Here is an 18,095-nt window from a genome sequence, read left to right on the forward strand (position 1 = left end):
TGGCTTGGAGAGGATAGAATGAATTTTTTTTCCAATTACACTGTCACTTGTATTCTTCCCCCATCTGAATCCCTTCCTTATATAATTACATTTGCCATCTCTTCTTTAAAAAAACAGCTAATACCACCGCTAAAGTGCTTCAGTTTTCAGTATGTCAAAACTACTTACAGAAATGGCAGGGTAGAATAAACGTGTCTTTTTCTTGTTTGAAAGTAATTACAAAATAGCTCAAATAGTTTTGGCCACATCTTGCTTGCTGATGAGGACCTCTAATAGTCTCAGTTTGGCTTTTATGTGCTTATATTCATAGTACTCATCTGCCATTGGGATCCTATCTTCCTTTTGTGGACTTCTGTAAAAAGGATAATACAGACATTAGTTCATAATGAATCAAGTCATTAATAACCCTTTTGAATAATTCATATTTTAGAAAGTACAGCATAGCAGCTTCTATTGGTTTTTGAATCATGTCATCCTTCCCTTTCACTTTTTACTCACTCTTCCATAAATTATTAGGTTTTTATATAATACCCTTTTAGGATTTATATGGTCCAATGCATAGACATACAGGGAGCAAGTGAAAAGATCCTAGAGGTAAGAAACAAACAAAAAACAGAACCCTCAAGGCATTCCTTGTCCAGTCATTCTCCCATTATTACCCACAGTCCCATGCCTCTGCTGAAGATTTAGCCTTATAGGGAGAGCTGTTAAAAAATGACAATCTAAAAATAAAGAAGTTAGATTATATATAAATTAATGATGACAGGGAAAAAACTTAGTGGCTACTTTTAAATCCGAAACATTTGCAGGTTTTCTTGTAATTTTAATACCTTTCTCTGCTAATGTGTAGTAGAATCACTAAACAGTACCACAATTAAGGTAAATTATAAGTCTAGAGTACAAAGATTCTCTTCTGCACACCAATTCTAAAAGACTAGGACTATGACAATGTAGCAATTTTTATACTTATACATTCCAACGATTACATGCTCTTGCCATTTACCTTGAAAAATAATTGTGTAACATCTGGAGTTAAATCAGTTGTCTTACCACAAACATGTTGTCAGGATATGTTTTCTAAAGGGGAATAATTGCTGCAGTGTCTCAGAACGCTCTTGTCTTCCTGGCTGATAAGAACGCCAGTTGTTACTAAAACACTTTCAGCCATGACTTTGAAATACAACAGGTGGAAAGCACAGATGTAGTCACCACACTTGCAACTGAATGCAAATGCAAATATTCTTTAATATTAGTAATATTATGGTTGAAGCTGGATAAAATAGCAAACATTTAATGTTTTACCCAGAACCCCCTTCCATTTTCCTAGTGGCTATAAAGAGATATTTCTTAAAATATCTTTTACAAATAAGAAACAAGCTAATATATAAAGAGTCTCTTAGAATATATTAATAGTTATCACTTGTGTGGCACCACTATTTACTGCCCTGGAATTTCTAGTACTAAACTCAGAACAGCACCCAAATCTATAGACAGGGTTCTTCTTAAATGTTGTCTAAATTATGTAACATAATTCCTTTGCCTCCTTTCTGTGCTGTGCTATGATCCAAACTTATAACTGGATGACTGAATACCACTTAAATTTGTGTAAACAGATCTAAGTAAAGAAATTGTATACTACCACAAGACTGCTTTACCCAGAATGAAAATTTTTACTAAGTATTTCTTAGCAGTTTTCTCATCATTTAAAACAGGCTAACGTACTAAGCATAGTTCCTGGCCCATAACTGCTAATAATAATGTCATAGCTATATGATAATCATGCTCCATGCATTGCAAATATTACCAAGATAGTTTTTAGTAGTCCATTAGCATGGCTGTTTTATATCTTATGGACGGTTATAAATGTCTTGGGAGAATAAGATTAAGATCCATATTTCCCTGCCATTCAACTGTTTCAGTTTTATGATATCACCAGTTTTGCATTCAGGCAAACTATATTACCATAAGAGGGCAAACAACCTCTTGGCCAGATAAAGGCATAGTTTAAATGGGTGTAGGACTCACAAGTACAGTAGAATACTATATACAGATCATAACTTCCTTGGATCTAAAAAGGCATGCCAATCCAGTGCAAATCCACTAGATATGACTACTAGCACAATCGGGAGTTCTCAAACTTTTTAAGATAGACTCCTGAGTTCAAAGGAGTAAAAATGTAAAATTTTTTCAGGAAACACAAAGTTAGTAAAAGAATTCATGCAAGTATTTAACTCATTTCTCATATATAATGGCTATCTAGTTTTAGAATACTGATCTCTCTCCAAATAGTTCCCTGAATGAAAAATTTCTGCAAGATTTTCTTTTAATGTAAAAGCAGCAGAGATTAGAAACTTTAATGCAAGCCACATATATACCCAAAACAGTATAGTAGACAGTACAAAGTCACTATTCCAAGCAATGTTTTGCAGAGAAATTTGAATAAAAGTGGAAAAAGAAAGGATAAAGGTATGGAAAAAGAGACACACAAGAAATCATGTTTTATATTATAAATTTAGCAGACCCATAACGTTTTTCATGAGATTAGATAATACCAGCAGAATGACAAGTGTCATAAAAAAACTATTCCTTGATTTTCTGTCCTATGTCAGACACTTACTCATACAGTACGTCTAGTAGTCCTCACATCCTATAAAGTAGTTATATTTTACAGTTGAGTAAACAGATTTAGAAAAATGAAGTTACTGACCAAAAATCACAAAGGTAGTCACTTAAATCATGCTATTTCCCTCCACAAGGTAAGTAAGTTAGCCTGATAGCAATCAACTGGAAAAGAAGATTCCAGTGGGAAACTAGGTAGGTTATATCTGTATTTGCTGAATGTAAAAAGCTCCTAACTTAATAGGTCCAGTCCTAGTGAATAGCCCAGGAAGGCTGAAATGAGAACACTGTCAATGAATAAGAGGTGAGTACAAAACTTTCAAGGCACCTTGAGAGAATAATCCATCCTTGAAATACTCAAATGAAAGCAATTCAGAAAAGGCAGATACCATTTAGATGAAAAGGAAGACCACAGAGCCAATTTAGTATTAACTCCAATGCTTATGCTCATCAAATCCAATGGGAGATTTTTATCTTATCTCTGCCATTTAACTTTTGACTTTGAGAGTTATACCCCCATCCCCTTTTTATTTATTTTATTTTTTTTTTTTTTAAAGATTTATTTTTATTTATTTAATTCTCCTCCCCTCCCCCGGTTGTCTGTTTTCTGTGTCTTTTTGCTGCGTCTTGTTTCTTTGTCCGCTTCTGTTGTCGTCAGCTGCACAGGAAGTGTGGGCGGCGCCATTCCTGGGCAGGCTGCTCCCTCCTTCAGGCTGGGCGGCTCTCCTTATGGGTGCACTCCTTGCGCGTGGGGCTCCCCTACGCGGGGGACACCCCTGTGTGGCACAGCACTCCTTGCACGCATCAGCACTGCGCATGGGCCAGCTCCACACAGGTCAAGGAGGCCCGGGGCTTGAACCGTGGACCTCCCATCCATGTGGTAGATGGACGCCCTAACCACTGGGCCAAAGTCCGTTTCCCCCCCCATCCCCTTTTTAGAATGACATTACACATGAAGGCTATAGCCTCCCACAAAACATCCCATGGATCTAATTATTTCATTTTGCAAAGGAGGAAACTGAGACAAAAGATAACTAAGTGATTTGTTTCTGGTCTCAGACCAAGTTGATTCCAGAAGTAGATTATTTTGTTGCTAATACACCAAAATTAGAGGAGGCTAATGGAATGTATAATGAGACTTGGTTGGCAGTAGAGAAGATACCTAAACATATATTTAAGGGATAGAAAGAATATATGAGTTTTTGTTCCAATCTTTGAGTAGATCTTATAGTTAAAGGAGATAGTTTTTTTAAAAGAGAAATTATAATTTGATAAGCTAGGGAATAACTTGTAGAACTATGTAACCAAAAACTGATATATAAGCTGAAATACCAAGTCAATTTTTGTTTTTAAAGGTTTAGATAAATAATTATAATGAGATTACGTAGTTAAGGATATTTTGGCATACGTCTCTTTTTTAAAAAAAAAAAAAAGGTTAATGAAATATTTAACATCTCCAGCCTCCCACAAAGCATTCCTAGTAATGGCACCAACAGAATTCTGCATTGGACAAATCCTGGTCTGTGTCAGTATGACAATTTTTAACACCTTGTATAAACTCCCCATTCCTGCAGAAAAATTGGAACTTTTTCTTAACAATAATTCTCTAGGAAATATTAGCTTAAAATTCTCTCTTCTCACATTACCTTCCTGTTTGTTTAAAAAACTGTTCTTCAAATTCTCTTAAGGCTTTCCGAAGTCTCTTCTTGTCAGCCCTAGTTTCTCGGAGATGGTCAAGAAGTACAGGCCTATAACAGGTAAAATAGAAATATGTCATTCCTGAGCTTTGGCCTAATTGAGACAACATCATGATGAGCAGAATTATCAGTTCAGCAAAAGTTTGTTAGGACTCTAATCCATAAAGAGTCTCTTTTGAATAATTACAGCACATGTAGAGCCTGATCATAATCCAGGAACACATAATCAGCAGAAGTTATCTTATGAAACCAATGTTGTAGTAACAGAGGAAGGACAGACAGGAGGCAAGGAGACTAGTTTGAGTCCATTGTAACAAGTGTGAGTAATGGCGGTATGAAGAGATGAAAGAGGTATAGAGATTTTGAAGAAATAATCATAAACTAAATCATGATAAATTGAACATAAGAGACACAAGAGGAAGAGACTTTAAAGAAAATCCTACCCTTCTAAACCTAGAGAAAGGGGAGTGTGGTGGCTTAGAGTTATGTACCCCAGCAAAACATGTTCTTAACCTATTACTGTGGATGGATGTAAACCTTCCGTTAGAGTGTGGCTCAACTAAATCAGGATGGGTCTTAATCCTATTACTGGGGGCCTTTTAGAGAAGGCCACAGAAAGAAGACGTCATGTTCATTGCCATATGATGGAAAAAACAAGGGACCCAAAAAGTTGATGTTCAGCCAGAAGATACCAGCCCTGGGAGGAAGCCTCTGAAAGCCAAAGGTATTTATGGTATTTCTTTTAGCAGCAGGGAAACTAAAACAGGGAAAATGGTGATACCCTTGGGAATAAACCTAAGCCCCAGAAGAAAGGTATAGTTACCTTTCAAATGCTACTCATTTCATCCTCCTAAGATGGGAGAAAAAAGCCATATACTTAGAAGAGGAATTTTTAATCTGAGGAATGTGTGTATGTGTTTCAGGGACTCTGTGAACTCTGCAATTATCCATAGGTATTTTCTGAGAAAAGATTCCATTGCTTTCAAAAGAAGTCCAACACTGCATAAAAGTTAGAAACCACTACTTTAGAGTACACGCACATACACAGAAGGAAATATTTTCTCCTACATGTAAACATAATGAGAAAATTAAATTTGCTGAATATAAAGGCTCCAAAACAAGTCACGCTATGATATGGAGTGAAATGAAGGTACCAGCTAATTCTGTAGGCACATCAAAATCTCATCTTAGACCCTGATCTCACCTCACATATTTGTGTATGAGTTTACATTAGGTATAAACTCACTCCACTATATAACGTTAAGGAAAATCTCATAATGCAGGCTACACTATACAAACCAAATAAGGCCAAAGATCAAGAGGAATGCCAGTTACTGAATAATGACAACAGTTACAATAATGCTGGTACTGATGGAATCCAATTAAATAGCTCATGAAATCGAAGAAAATGTAGCATTGACTTGGAGAAAGTGGTCATGGTAGCTGCTGAGGGTAGGGAGTGGGAAGAAGAGACGTGATATGGGGGCATTTTCAGGACTTGGAGCTGTCCTGGGTGGTAGTGCAGGGACAGTTACCGGACATTGTATGTCCTCCCATGGCCCACTGAGTGGACTGGGCAAGAGTGTAAACGATAATGTGGGCCATTGACCATGTGATGTAGCAGTGCTCAGAGATGTACTCACCAAGTGCAATGAATGTCCCATGATGATGGAGGAGGTTGTTGTTATGGGAGGAGTGGAGTGACGGGGGGTGGGGAGTATATGGGGACCTCATAAAAAAATAAAGACAAAAAAATAGGAATAAAAAAAAAACCACAAATAGCTCATGACTGAGGGGATATTAGGAAACAGAGGAGCTCATTTGCTTAAGGTCAAGGGGATGCCCAGTCTGGAGAAATCATTTTATCTAAATGGAACAGATTAAGATAAAAGCCTTAGAAACTGTTGACCCACACAGAATCCCAACCCCTTTTGGTCCAGAGTTTTTCCAGGGCCAGTTCTGCCTAACACATTACTAAGAGTTAGACTAGGGGCAGACCCTCCTGAAAAGAAGCGTAACCAGAGCAAATTGAGCTTCAGCATTTATGGCATCTTAAAACCTTTTGGGGGGAAACGGACTTTGGCCCAGTGGTTAGGGCGTCCGTCTACCATATGGGAGGTCCGCGGTTCAAACCCCAGGCCTCCTTGACCCGTGTGGAGCTGGCCATGCGCAGCGCTGATGCGCGCAAGGAGTGCCGTGCCACGCAAGGGTGTCCCCCGCGTGGGGGAGCCCCACGCGCAAGGAGTGCGCCCGTGAGGAAAGCCGCCCAGCGTGAAAAGAAAGAGCAGCCTGCCCAGGAATGGCGCCGGGCGCCCACACTTCCTGTGCCGCTGACGACAACAGAAGCGGACAAAGAAACAAGACGCAGCAAATAGACACCAAGAACAGACAACCAGGGGAGAGGGGGAAATTAAATAAATAAATAAATCTTTAAAAAAAAAACAAAAAACAAAACCTTTTGGGGAACCTTGGCTCCTCATGACTTTTATCTTCTCAATTCTCCAGTTAAGAGGACAACCAGTTTATGCTTTTAAGACTATTCTTTAGTGGCCAGCACTGTTTTTGAGAGGCTAATATCTCTTCTGAACTTCATATGCACACATAAGGTACCCCAGACTAGAGGAAGCCAGGAGACTTCACATTTACAGTTCATACTCACATGGTGGCCTCATGTAAATTGGACATGGAGAGGGCTGGTTGTTTGACTTCTTTCTTTTCATCTGGTAGCAGGGCCCTAACAGGTTCAGTCTCATTGGAGTAGGTAAGGTGGTCACCAACGAGAAGGTGAGATGCTGGATCAGGCAAAGAAGACTGTTGGCTTCCCTGTGGATAGTCTTCATCAGAGTCCTCTTCCTCCTGCTTGTCACAGGCAGCATTAAATACAGAAAGTCACAAAGTGCTATGTGCCTCTTGAGGAAGGAAATTCAGGAAAAGGGATACCTTAAAAAGCAGTAGATGATCTCCTATGCTTACTGAGGACTGGGCAGAAAGCAACCAAGAGTAATGCTTCCTTAGTCACATCAAAATACCTATAGAAGTTAAGGAGCAAAGAGGCATCCATGCTAGGCTAAAATGTTCAACAAGTTTATCTATGTACGTTGAGCCAAGGAAGGCATGGCCATTCAAGATCTGGTCCATTTCTGGGCCACACTGCCAAGTGATCCCTCCCTTTGACTGGCACCTTCTGGTTCTCAGGTTTATACCAGTGATATGGGTTAGAATGAGATGGAAACTTTTTGTCATCCAGAAATAACCTGAATCGGGCCCAGATGTGGGCCATATTCAGATACAAAGGATACTTAGCAAATTGACAAATTTGGGAAAGAATTCTATGAAGGCCAAAGCAAAGCAGAATTACTCCTTAACCTATTCTGATAATTCTAATCATAACCAAAAGATTTTCTTGCAAGGAAATCTGAAAATCATACTCCATTTTAGATTGATTATACTTTCTTAATGAAGGAATTTCAAAGATTATGAATCATTGTGCTTTATGCCTTTAAAATACTGACATATATTAATAAATATACTCAAATATACTTCAATTTATATTTGTTAATATTTCATCCTTTTTATATTGATATCTTGACCAAGTGACTGTTTCAATACTGATGGAGTAGGATTTGTGATGCTTTTATAGTTCTATATTTCTGTGAATCTTTTTTTTTAGTCTAACTCACTATTTTCTGTTGAAATAAATCTACTCAAATATTCTACATTGATAGCTAAATAGTACCAAAACATGTTGCATTATCTCAAAGAACATAATGTCGATTTTTATTAAAGAAGAAAAATTAACCAACATGCACAGAATAGAAAGGCTTTGTTTTGTCTACTTGGGTTGTCATTTAGACAACACCAAACTGAAATCCATTGTCTCTTCTCCCCACCCAACCATGAAACCAAATGTTAAAACATTTCTAGCAATAACTATCATGATTTTCATAGTTCTTAGCTAAAAGCAACAAAAGTTAATTCTAGCTGATTTAAGTTGAAAGGGAAGTTTTCTTTAATAAAAATATATTGGCACTAGAAGATGTGTACAAGAATGTTCACAGCAGAATACCATTCAGCTGTAAGAAGAAATGAATTAAGGAGACACATGCAACATGGAGGAATCTTGAGAATATTATGCTGAGTGAAATAAGTCAGACACAAAAGGTCTCACTGATATGAACTAAATGCAATGGGTAGACTGATGGTGTTGGACTATGGAGTGTAGGTTGGTGGGAGGCAAAATGAGACTAAGAAGGAGGAGCTGATGCTGGATGTATGTAGTATGTTTAATAAGATCAATTGTAAGTATGTAGTAATGGATGGAATTGATGGTCCAAAACTAATTTATGGTGTCAGAAGTCAATCTAGCAATTACCTTTGGAGTGTGAGAGAGGTTTGAGGGGGGTTTCTAGGGTGCTGGTAATGTTCTGTTTCTTGCTATGAGTCCTAATTATGGATCAGTTCACTTAGGGAAAATTGGTTGAGCTGTAGGTTTACAATTTAGGCACTTTTCTGTATGTATGTTATATTTATTTCAATAAATAATTTTGTTTAAAAACTGACTTCAAAAATATTAGTGCTGTATATTCCTATTTCACAATACTTTTAATTCTCAGTCACTGTTAAATACATTATTGGGGTTAGAGGCGGCCACATTTCAACTTTGTGAAATAATACATGGCTTGTTAGCAGCATAACTGCCAAGATGGCTCCTTCATAACTTTCACAATGCTGCCTCCCTAACTAAACATTAGTACAAAGTACCAGGACAGGTTTCTAATTAATGCAGGCATCCTGACTTACAATTGTTGGGATAAGGGAAGGTGTTGACAAGATTTGCTTGATAATTCTGTATCGGTCGTAAAGAGGCTTTATGAGGTTCTTGTCTTGCTTAGTTACCTGAAAAACATGAGATTAATTATTGCTCCTTTCTCAGACAAGCATCGAAACACATCAGTATTTTTAGCAGGCAAAGAAATATCTTGTGCATCTAAGTAAAGGATTATAATACTAGAATGCAACAGTAATTAGAAAAAGGAAAGTCATTTACAAGACGCTATATAAAGCACATGCCAATTTTCTTTTCAGAAAGTTTCCCAAAGGATAGATCCAAGTTTAAACAGATGTTTTTAAAGTTTTCTTGAGGAGTCTGCAATGCCTAAGTAGTAAGGAATCTCCTCTTTAATTGCTTCTTCATTCTCAAAAAACCAATGGGTGATCAAGACCTATAGGTATTTCTTTGGAAACATCTATTTTATCTGAATTTTCATTATTATATCTATAAACACCTACCTTGACCAAGGTCGTCTTCACTACATGCTTAGATTATATACTAGCTTACTGGATACCTCTGAGATAAACAAGATAATTGCGGGCAAAATATTTAAATTTTCTGAATCCTCAATTTCCCACAAATACAACAAGTAGGTTGGAGATACAAGGTTCTATCCCACTAAAATTTCCATAATTTTGGCCCACTGAGCCATTCTATATACCTCTGCTGTATGACCCAGCTCTAAGCATTATTTCCAACAGGTCATATTGTGCATAAAATTTAAATAGCTTCCTCTCTCTCCCCTGCCCACCTTCCCCACCCCCTGCTTTTCACTATCCATCCATCCTGACCAAACTCTGCTTGGTTTGCTTGTCTCCCTACTGTGTGTTCTGCACAAATGTGCTTTATACCTACTACTCACAGCCTCCCCAATTCACTGTGGTCCAATGGTTCTCACTCAGGAAGTAGTGAGAGGGGTATAGTAGAAATAGCACATAGCATAATCATGCTACCTTTTATCGAAGTGCACATGTCCAAGAGTCTGGCTCTGTAAGAAAAGGAAATGGCTTGGGTATATATATATATATATACGTGTATATATATATATATATATACACCAGTTATTCTTTTGCTATGTTACCCCTATCCCAGTTGAGAACCACTGCTAGTCCCTATTGATCTCCCTTTTCTCTGAACTTTTATATGTAATTATCTGGGTCTTAACTATTTTCTGTCTTTCAGCCTTTTGAGGACAGATTTCACATCACATATTTCTTTAAATTCTCATAATACCCAACACATTATCATCCCCACTACCTATCAATCCAGGTTTATATGCAAAAAGCATTCCAATTTTAACAGTCTTCATATAAATTCCAGAAGCTGCAACATCTTTTTTTTCCCCTCAGTAGAAAAAAAGATCACCTCTTTCTGTAGAAGACTCCTAAGTATTGATTAAGTAATCTCAACAACCTTTCATTTGTTAGTACATTCATTCCTTAAACATTTTCTTAATCATGACACATTTTTCCAGGAAAAAAAAATCCCTATCAAAATGTACTCCATGGGGCCTTAATATGTGATAGGGGAAAAAATCTCAATCTAGCAAGTTAAGAAAACATGGAAGTAATGTTTTATGTGCAGTATCTCATTGGTACTTATATTCTATTGGAAGCACTTCAGAAAATGCTGCATTTAACTATTATTGGCCTCTCTATGATGCAATTTTATTTGTGAATTTATTTTTTTGTATATTCACTGGATTCTAAAAAATTTAAATTTAATCCTAAAAGAGGAAAAGAAAAGAGTTACCAAAAAGCAAGTTAGAATAATGAATGCCATTATAGAAAATTATCTTCCATAGATGCTAGATGAAAATTAAGGTATATGTACAATGAATACACTTGTCTTTCTCTCTAAATATTCCAGGATTTCAATCTTAAAATCATTACCCAAAGCAGTCCCCAAACAGAGACAAAGGTTCAATGGCCTTAAGGAAAAGACATTGTGTAAAATCAAATTCCACAAGTGTTCATCCTCAAATGAGACTGACAGGAAGGCAGTGCCTAAGGGAGCACGGTTAGTGGTAGGACTATGCACCAGGACCATCTTCTACTCACTGGCCCTGGAGAGAAGCTAGAGGGGGCCTGCAAAGTCACTCCTTATGAAGGAAACTGAATCAAGAGCTAAGGTCTACTAGATAGATACCCCAACTCAAAAGGGCAGAAATATATCAGACTTTGCTATTCTTCAGCGACTTGCTGCTAAGAATCAGTTTTCTCCTCGGAATTCAATGGCTGTTTCCTGAAATACTTCCTTCTTCTTCCCAGTGTTAGTGGCATGTAAGTAGTCATCCATGGTGTGCAAGATATATCTAACTTCTGATTTTTGTTATGCAAATAGAGGAAACAAAGACCACGTGGAATAATCTGAAACAGCAAACACTATCCAGAGTATGAATGGATTGTCAGATCTTAAAGATACATCTAAGGGAATAAATCCCCAAAACATAATTCCCCTTACTTTTTGCTCCTTCATTATTATGGCATCAGAAGGAGGAAAACTAAGAGGAAGTTGAACAAGAGGGGACTGTCCACAGAACACAATTTTATATGATTTGTTGAGACCTTAACAAGTTTGCAATACCAAAACTCCTAACTCCCTATTAAGTGATCCAAATCATTAAGGTCTGGAATAATAGCCCCCAAGACACAGAACTGTTGAGTTGCCAGTCCAGGTTGGTTTCTCTCTGGAATATGGTCAGAAAGTTGTCTGGGGAAAGAACTGCCATAACTTAAGTGTCTTTAAAACCATACCTGTTCTACTTCCTTTCCATGCCAATGCTCCAAGTATTCTTTCACAGTGGTGCTGAAAGAACTGGACATCCATAGCCAAAAGAAGAGGACCCCTATCTCACACCTTTATCAAAATATTAACTCAAAATGGATCAAAAACCTAAATAGAAAAACAAGAACCAAAGCGTCTAAAAGAAATTGTAGGAAAATATCTTCAAGCCCTGGTGGTAGGTGGTGGATTCTTAAAGGAGATCAGAGGAAGATTGAGATGGACTACTGATGTTTAATGTATGGAGAAGTTTTAATTAGCTTTAATGTAAAAGTGTGGAAATGTATAGAGTGGATGGTAACACACAGTGAGTAACAGCTAGTTTATAAATGGAGATGTGGCTGAAAATGGTAGTCTAGGGATGTAAATGCCCCTTGACAGAATGCTAGAGAATTACCTAGGACCTGAATAGCACAGTAAACCAAGAGGTGGACGAAAATTGTGGTTGATGGTACAGATGCAAGAGTGTCCTTTGTGAGCTAGAGGAAATGTACAATAAACCACTGAAATTTATAAATAAAATCATTCTCTGTAATCATCCCATAAATAGGCTCTCTTTCAAGGAAAGAGGTAAAACTGACACTCTCTCTACAGAGTGAGTGATGGAAATTACTCTTTAAACACTTGAGTTTGGCTAAGATTTTTCTAAGTATCTCCACCCCTTATTGAGGGAGATACTATATGTAGAACAAGTCTAACTATTTGAACTAACTAGTTGGTCAAACAACATGGAAAGTCAATAATGAAGATCAGCATACAAAGCAAATTTATAAGCAGGGCAGTGTAGATTAGTATTAGTTTTGAAACTAGAGGACATGAGTTCAGATAACCAGCTTCAAAATTTGCCAGCTAATTTCAACATGGAAAATTATGTAAATCTCTGAACCATGGTTTCCTAATATGCAGGATGAAGATTGCTTTAGTTAGTTATATGTACAGATTCCTGGCAGAGTCAGGCATACCAAGTATTAGTTGAGCTACCAAAATAGTTGAACCTAAGGTTACTATCAGTGCTACCTGTTAGTAAACAGGAATGTCATGGTGGTATCAAGGAACAAATTAAAAAAAGAAAAAAGAAAAAAAAAGAATGAGAAGCTAGCTTTCTATGTTTTGATGTAAAAAGCTCTCCAAAACATACAAAGGAAAGAAGTATACACAACTGTATGTACTGTTAGTTTTTCTAAAGGTCTAACCCAAGAATATACTAGAGACTTGCTTTTTTATACATAAAGAAATTCTAGAAGGACACAATAGACATTAATAACAATAATTATTTGGGAATGAGAGACCTCAGAGCTGGAGATGGTAAATGGCGTGGGAAGGACCCTTTTTACTGTGAGACTTTTTATGTTTCCTTTCCAGATATGTGAAAAAGTATTATCTATTCAAAACATTAAATAAAATAAGAAGTATCAGTAGGCAGAAAGAAGAATTTGATGAGTCTTTCTTTTGGTGTCCTTTACTGCTAAGTTTTTCTCTCTAGCCATCGACAACCTACTAATCATTTCTTAAATTTTTATTGGATTTTTAAAACATGAAAGAATCATTACTTGCAGTTGGTGGAGGAAGAAACTGCCATTACTCATCCACTTGGTAATTTTCACTATGCAGGTGACCCCAATTAGTTCTTGGGAAGGGCAATAAAATGGGTATAAGTGCAGGCACCAATTCAGGATGTGCTAAAGGAAAGGACATAAATAGGCACTGCAAACAGACAGGGGATGACTCATTTCCAGTGCACAACGGATGCCCTGGTGTGATCAGGAAGTGATTATCTCCAAAAATCATCCACAGATAAAGAGGAAGAAAATTGCTCATTAGTAGTATCTGAATTAACAAGGCAATGCCATGGGCTCTAGCACCAAATGCAAAAAAATCAGAAAGGAAGATTCATAATAAAGGTATTTTTAAAAAAGAAATAATTCTTCATCTTGGAAATGTTAATATTGAAGGCATTTTCAGCCATAAGGCAAAGACCCTAGATGAAAGCCACCTGTCAGTTGGAGCTTAAAGGAACAGGACCTAATGAGATGAATTTCAAATGCTGATGGTTCTGCTGAGAAGCCAGGAATGATATTAGCTGTTTTGAAGATTTATCCTCCCCTTGATTCTGCAATAGCCTCTGGACTCCTCCTTAAGACCCACCTTCTAGCTTACTGGCTCGTGTATGGTTTGCTATGTTAAGTTCTCCCAGGAACAATACTGCAGCTTTACATACTGAGGCCTACATGTTCTACTACAGATGTTCTCTTTTCAAAGGGCCGAATTTTAGCCTATTACAGAGTTACTAGGTTTATTTTAAGGGGCTTCTGACACTTATTAAACAGTTCGACAGATAACTTCATCTAAAATAGTGGAAATAATTGTCATTTATTGCCAATTCTAAAGAACTCCGACATTTTTCTCTGATCTCCAGACTTTCTTTTTCATGTGCCTATCTGACTGATGCATTTAGAGGCCCCAGTAGAGTGACGATCATCCAGGTTTGCACAGGAGTGAGGGGTTGCTCAAGACATGGACCTTGTGGTGCTAAAACTAGGAAAGTCCTGGGCAAACTGGGATGGTTCATCATTCTATTCCTCAAAGACCTTAAAATTAACATGTTCAAAACAGACCTCCTGGGTTTTCCCCATCTCAGTAAATGGCCTTATTACATCCTGGATTCTGCCTTTCCTTCATCTCCTTATTTCCAATGCTTCATCATGTTGAGTCTACCTACAAAATGTACTTAATGTCCACGTCTTTCCCTCTCCAATGCCATTACGCTAGTCCAAGCCATCCATTTTGTTTCCCTTGTTCCCCTCTGATTGATTCTCCACAGAGCAATCCAATCTTTTAAATGTAAATCAGGTCATGCCACTTTTTTCTTAAAACATGTCACTTTTTTTCAACAGCTTCCTAATATTTTCTGTATTAGGTTGAAAATGTCCTGCACGATGGGCTCTGATCTATCTTTCTGGCTTCATTCCATGCCATTCTATACTCTGGCACACAAACCTGAACATTCCAAGTATGTGACAAGCTCCTCCTTGATCCAAGGGTTCACATTTACAGTTCCAATTGTGTAGAATGTTCTTTCCTGTTCTCTTTGCGTGCTGATTCTTCTTCATTAAATGTCACCTCCTAGGCTTTCCTATCCCCCTATCTAAACTGTAAGCCATGCCCATGCTGTTTAATTCCCCGCATAGTACTTATCAAAGTTGGTAATGATTATTTTTATTGAGTTATTGTTATATCCCAATTCCTGAAATAGCATGAGCCCCCCAAGGGCAGGGACCCCCATTACACATCTCTACCTTGTTTATTGCTTATAACCAACATCTATCCTAGTTCACAGCAGATAGCAGGCACTCAAATATTTTTGCAAATGAATGATTGCCCACCAGTAACCAGGCATCTCCCTTATTGTCACAATAATTACATAAGTAGGTTTTAAGTGTATTTTAGAGATAAAGTTGAATCTCAGAAAAGTAATTCATGTGCTAAGTGTACATGGTTAGAAAACAGCCAGTTTAAATGCTGAGTTCTGCTCTGAACCTACTACACCAATTCAAACTCACCCCTCACTACTGTGATCAATTGAACAGAACATAGAATTACAACTTGGGTATTCACCAAGTTGTCTTTAGAGATTGTGGTCAAAGTAACTGTAAAATTTAGTAAAGGTCCTCAGAAGCATTATAGTCTGGAAAACCCACAGATGTGCCTAAGTATATAAAAACAGCAGTTATCCATTGGCTAACACAAAAGCCTAGAATCTTTGGAGGAAGGAGATATTTTGGCCAAGTGGATGACAATCATCTACTCTATATTAACATTCATTGGTTGCTTTTGAATCTAAAGGTATTTCCTAAAGACAGAGGTAGCCAAGGTCTCATTTCTACCTTCAGATCACAGGACCCAATGTAAACAACAAGTCCAGGAGTACAAGGAGGAGCATTTTAGGATTTGGCACATATTGCCACCTTATGATTAAGATTAGATAGTGTATAATAGAGGAGGCAAAGCAGCATTGTCAAGACTTCATTTCAAAGTTAAATAGTTGTTCATTCGTCTGCACTGCATCCATCATCTATTCAATACATACCATGTATAGTCACTGTGACCATGAGCAACAAGCAAGTCTTCCACTCAGGAAGTTTAAAGTGTAGTGTGGGAGGCTTCATGGCATACAGCATATAAGCTAAGCCCCCTCTCGATCCCAGGGTCCACAGGATGGAAAAATAAAATATGAATTAGAGTAGACTTACTGGTATTCTACTCTAGAACTATTGTGACTCCAGCAATGGAAGAAATTGTATCATTGATGTGGAGACAGTGGCCATGGGAGTTGCTGAGGGCAGGGAGAGGGAAGAAGAGATGTGATGTGGGGGCATTTCAGGACTTGGAGTTGCCCTAAATGATATTGCAGAGACAGATGCTGGACATCATATATCCTGCCATAACCCACTGAATGTATTGGAGACAGTGTAAACTACAATGTAAACTGTAATCCATTCGGTGCAGCAGTGCTCCAAAATGTATTCACCAAATTCAATGAATGTGCTACAACAATGAAAGGGGTTGTTGATGTGGGAGGAGTCGGGGGGGAGAGGTTTATGGGAACCTCTTGTATTTTTTTAATGTAACATTTTTTGTGGTCTATGTATCTTTAAAAATAAATTTAAAAATAATAATAATAATAAAACTATGATAGGGAAGAAAGGCAACCGTACTCTTCTTAGGGTTGATGCAGGAAGGAACAGAGAGTAGGTTCCCTGACAAAAGGGAAATGTAAGTATAGATATGCAGGTAAGTTTGGGTTAATCAGGTTTGTAAAATATAATTTAATAAATCTTGTCTTAGAGCTCCAGACTCATATATCCAAATGCGTAACTGACAATTCTACTCAGATGGCTCAGAGAGATTTCAAAAAATAAAACATTAAAGCTGAAATCTTCAGTTCCATCCTGACACACCCCAAGAAACCATACCTCTCTAGTCAGATATAAAATAACAAACCACTTTCCTTACCACTTATTCCTCTTCTTGGCTTTATTTATTTGATAAAACATAAAGGAAGATGGAACTATAAGTAGAGGTTTCTCATTTTAGACAACATGCTTCATTTAGTAGCAGTTAGCTTCATTTGATAACTTTTGGTGGAAAAAGTTGGGGAAGGAAGGGGTATGACATACTCTAGTGGTTTTGCCATTTGCTTCCCATCAACATGCAACTCTACAACCTCCAGCATGGCAACACTCCTGGAATCATCTGGTGGCCAGTGGCCCACCAAGGACTCAGCTGACTGAAATTCCAGAACTAGTCTTTTGAATGTTTGTGTGGTATCAAAGCATCCTGACAACAATTGATTAGAACCATGCTTTCACTGGCCTCTTGTGAGTGTTGGGGCCTTATGAAGATAACATGAAGTACCTTAGCATCCTCCTGGGGAGGAAGCTGCTCACTCTTCTCCTTCAGGGATGTCATTGTGGCATCAGTGGTCTCTCCAGAGCAGCTTGGTCCAGGACCTGCAGCTTCTGACTGCCCATTCTCTCTGAAGACAGTGGGTTGCTCGCTGGACAGGTTTCTAGTTGAGCCTTTGGGATTACTCCCTTGTTCTTCTGACAGCTTCAGCTTTAGTTCTGAGAAAAACTCTAAGTTACCATGAGCAAGGAAGACTCACTGGCCCGGATAAGAGCAGACAGCCTTTCAGGGATTCCCTCCCCTGCTACCAAGTCAGAGGAACTAAACAGTGCTAATGATAGCATGCACAGGCCCAAGACCAAATAACCAGGGCCCACAGAATTAGCTTCCAATAAGGTGTAAAAACCACAGACTCTAGAGGCTGAGATCCCATGGAGGTGAAGGGTCATGTATGGGAGTAACCAAATGGCTTAGATTTCAGAGAAGAAGAAGGACCAATAGCATCCTGGCCCTAAAGTTTCTACCTACTACTTATTGTAGCACCAGGAATTCTATACTCAAAGAATTGTTTGCTTGAGTTTTTAAAGTTGTATATCCAGGCATCCCCTCTGGAAATGCAAATACTTCTAAAAGGCATTTCACATGCAATACCTAAGGAGATAAATGAGGAGATGGGCAGGGGAGAAGGGAGTACTAGCACCAAGTTGACAGATTTCAGTTTTGTCTAATGCCAGCCTTTAAAAATCCAAGAAGCACCA

The 18,095-nt window shown here is 38.0% G+C and overlaps 1 protein-coding gene across 10 annotated transcripts in view; it reads right to left on the reverse strand.

Moving 5' to 3' along the window:
• FAM13C (family with sequence similarity 13 member C) overlaps positions 1–18,095 on the reverse strand; it is a 136,459-nt gene that overhangs the window by 3,062 nt on the left and 115,302 nt on the right. For 3 of the 10 annotated variants that reach the window (XR_011649032.1, XR_011649031.1, XR_011649030.1), the window contains 5 exons: positions 17,347–17,555; positions 9,117–9,212; positions 6,976–7,175; positions 4,266–4,367; positions 169–352 (listed from right to left, as the gene is read on the reverse strand). Coding sequence is in view for 7 of the 10 variants with exons in the window: in XM_071215801.1 (XP_071071902.1) it covers positions 229–352; positions 4,266–4,367; positions 6,976–7,175; positions 9,117–9,212; positions 17,347–17,555 (731 nt within the window). In the remaining 3 variants the exon portion in view is untranslated. Of the gene's footprint in view, positions 1–168; positions 353–4,265; positions 4,368–6,975; positions 7,176–9,116; positions 9,213–17,346; positions 17,556–18,095 lie in introns of those variants that run through there. The other 7 variants (XM_071215801.1, XM_071215799.1, XM_058298879.2 and 4 more) reach the window with 3 other exon arrangements.

This window comes from Dasypus novemcinctus, chromosome 6, assembly GCF_030445035.2.
Source record: "Dasypus novemcinctus isolate mDasNov1 chromosome 6, mDasNov1.1.hap2, whole genome shotgun sequence".
NCBI classification, from domain to species: Eukaryota; Metazoa; Chordata; class Mammalia; order Cingulata; family Dasypodidae; genus Dasypus; species Dasypus novemcinctus.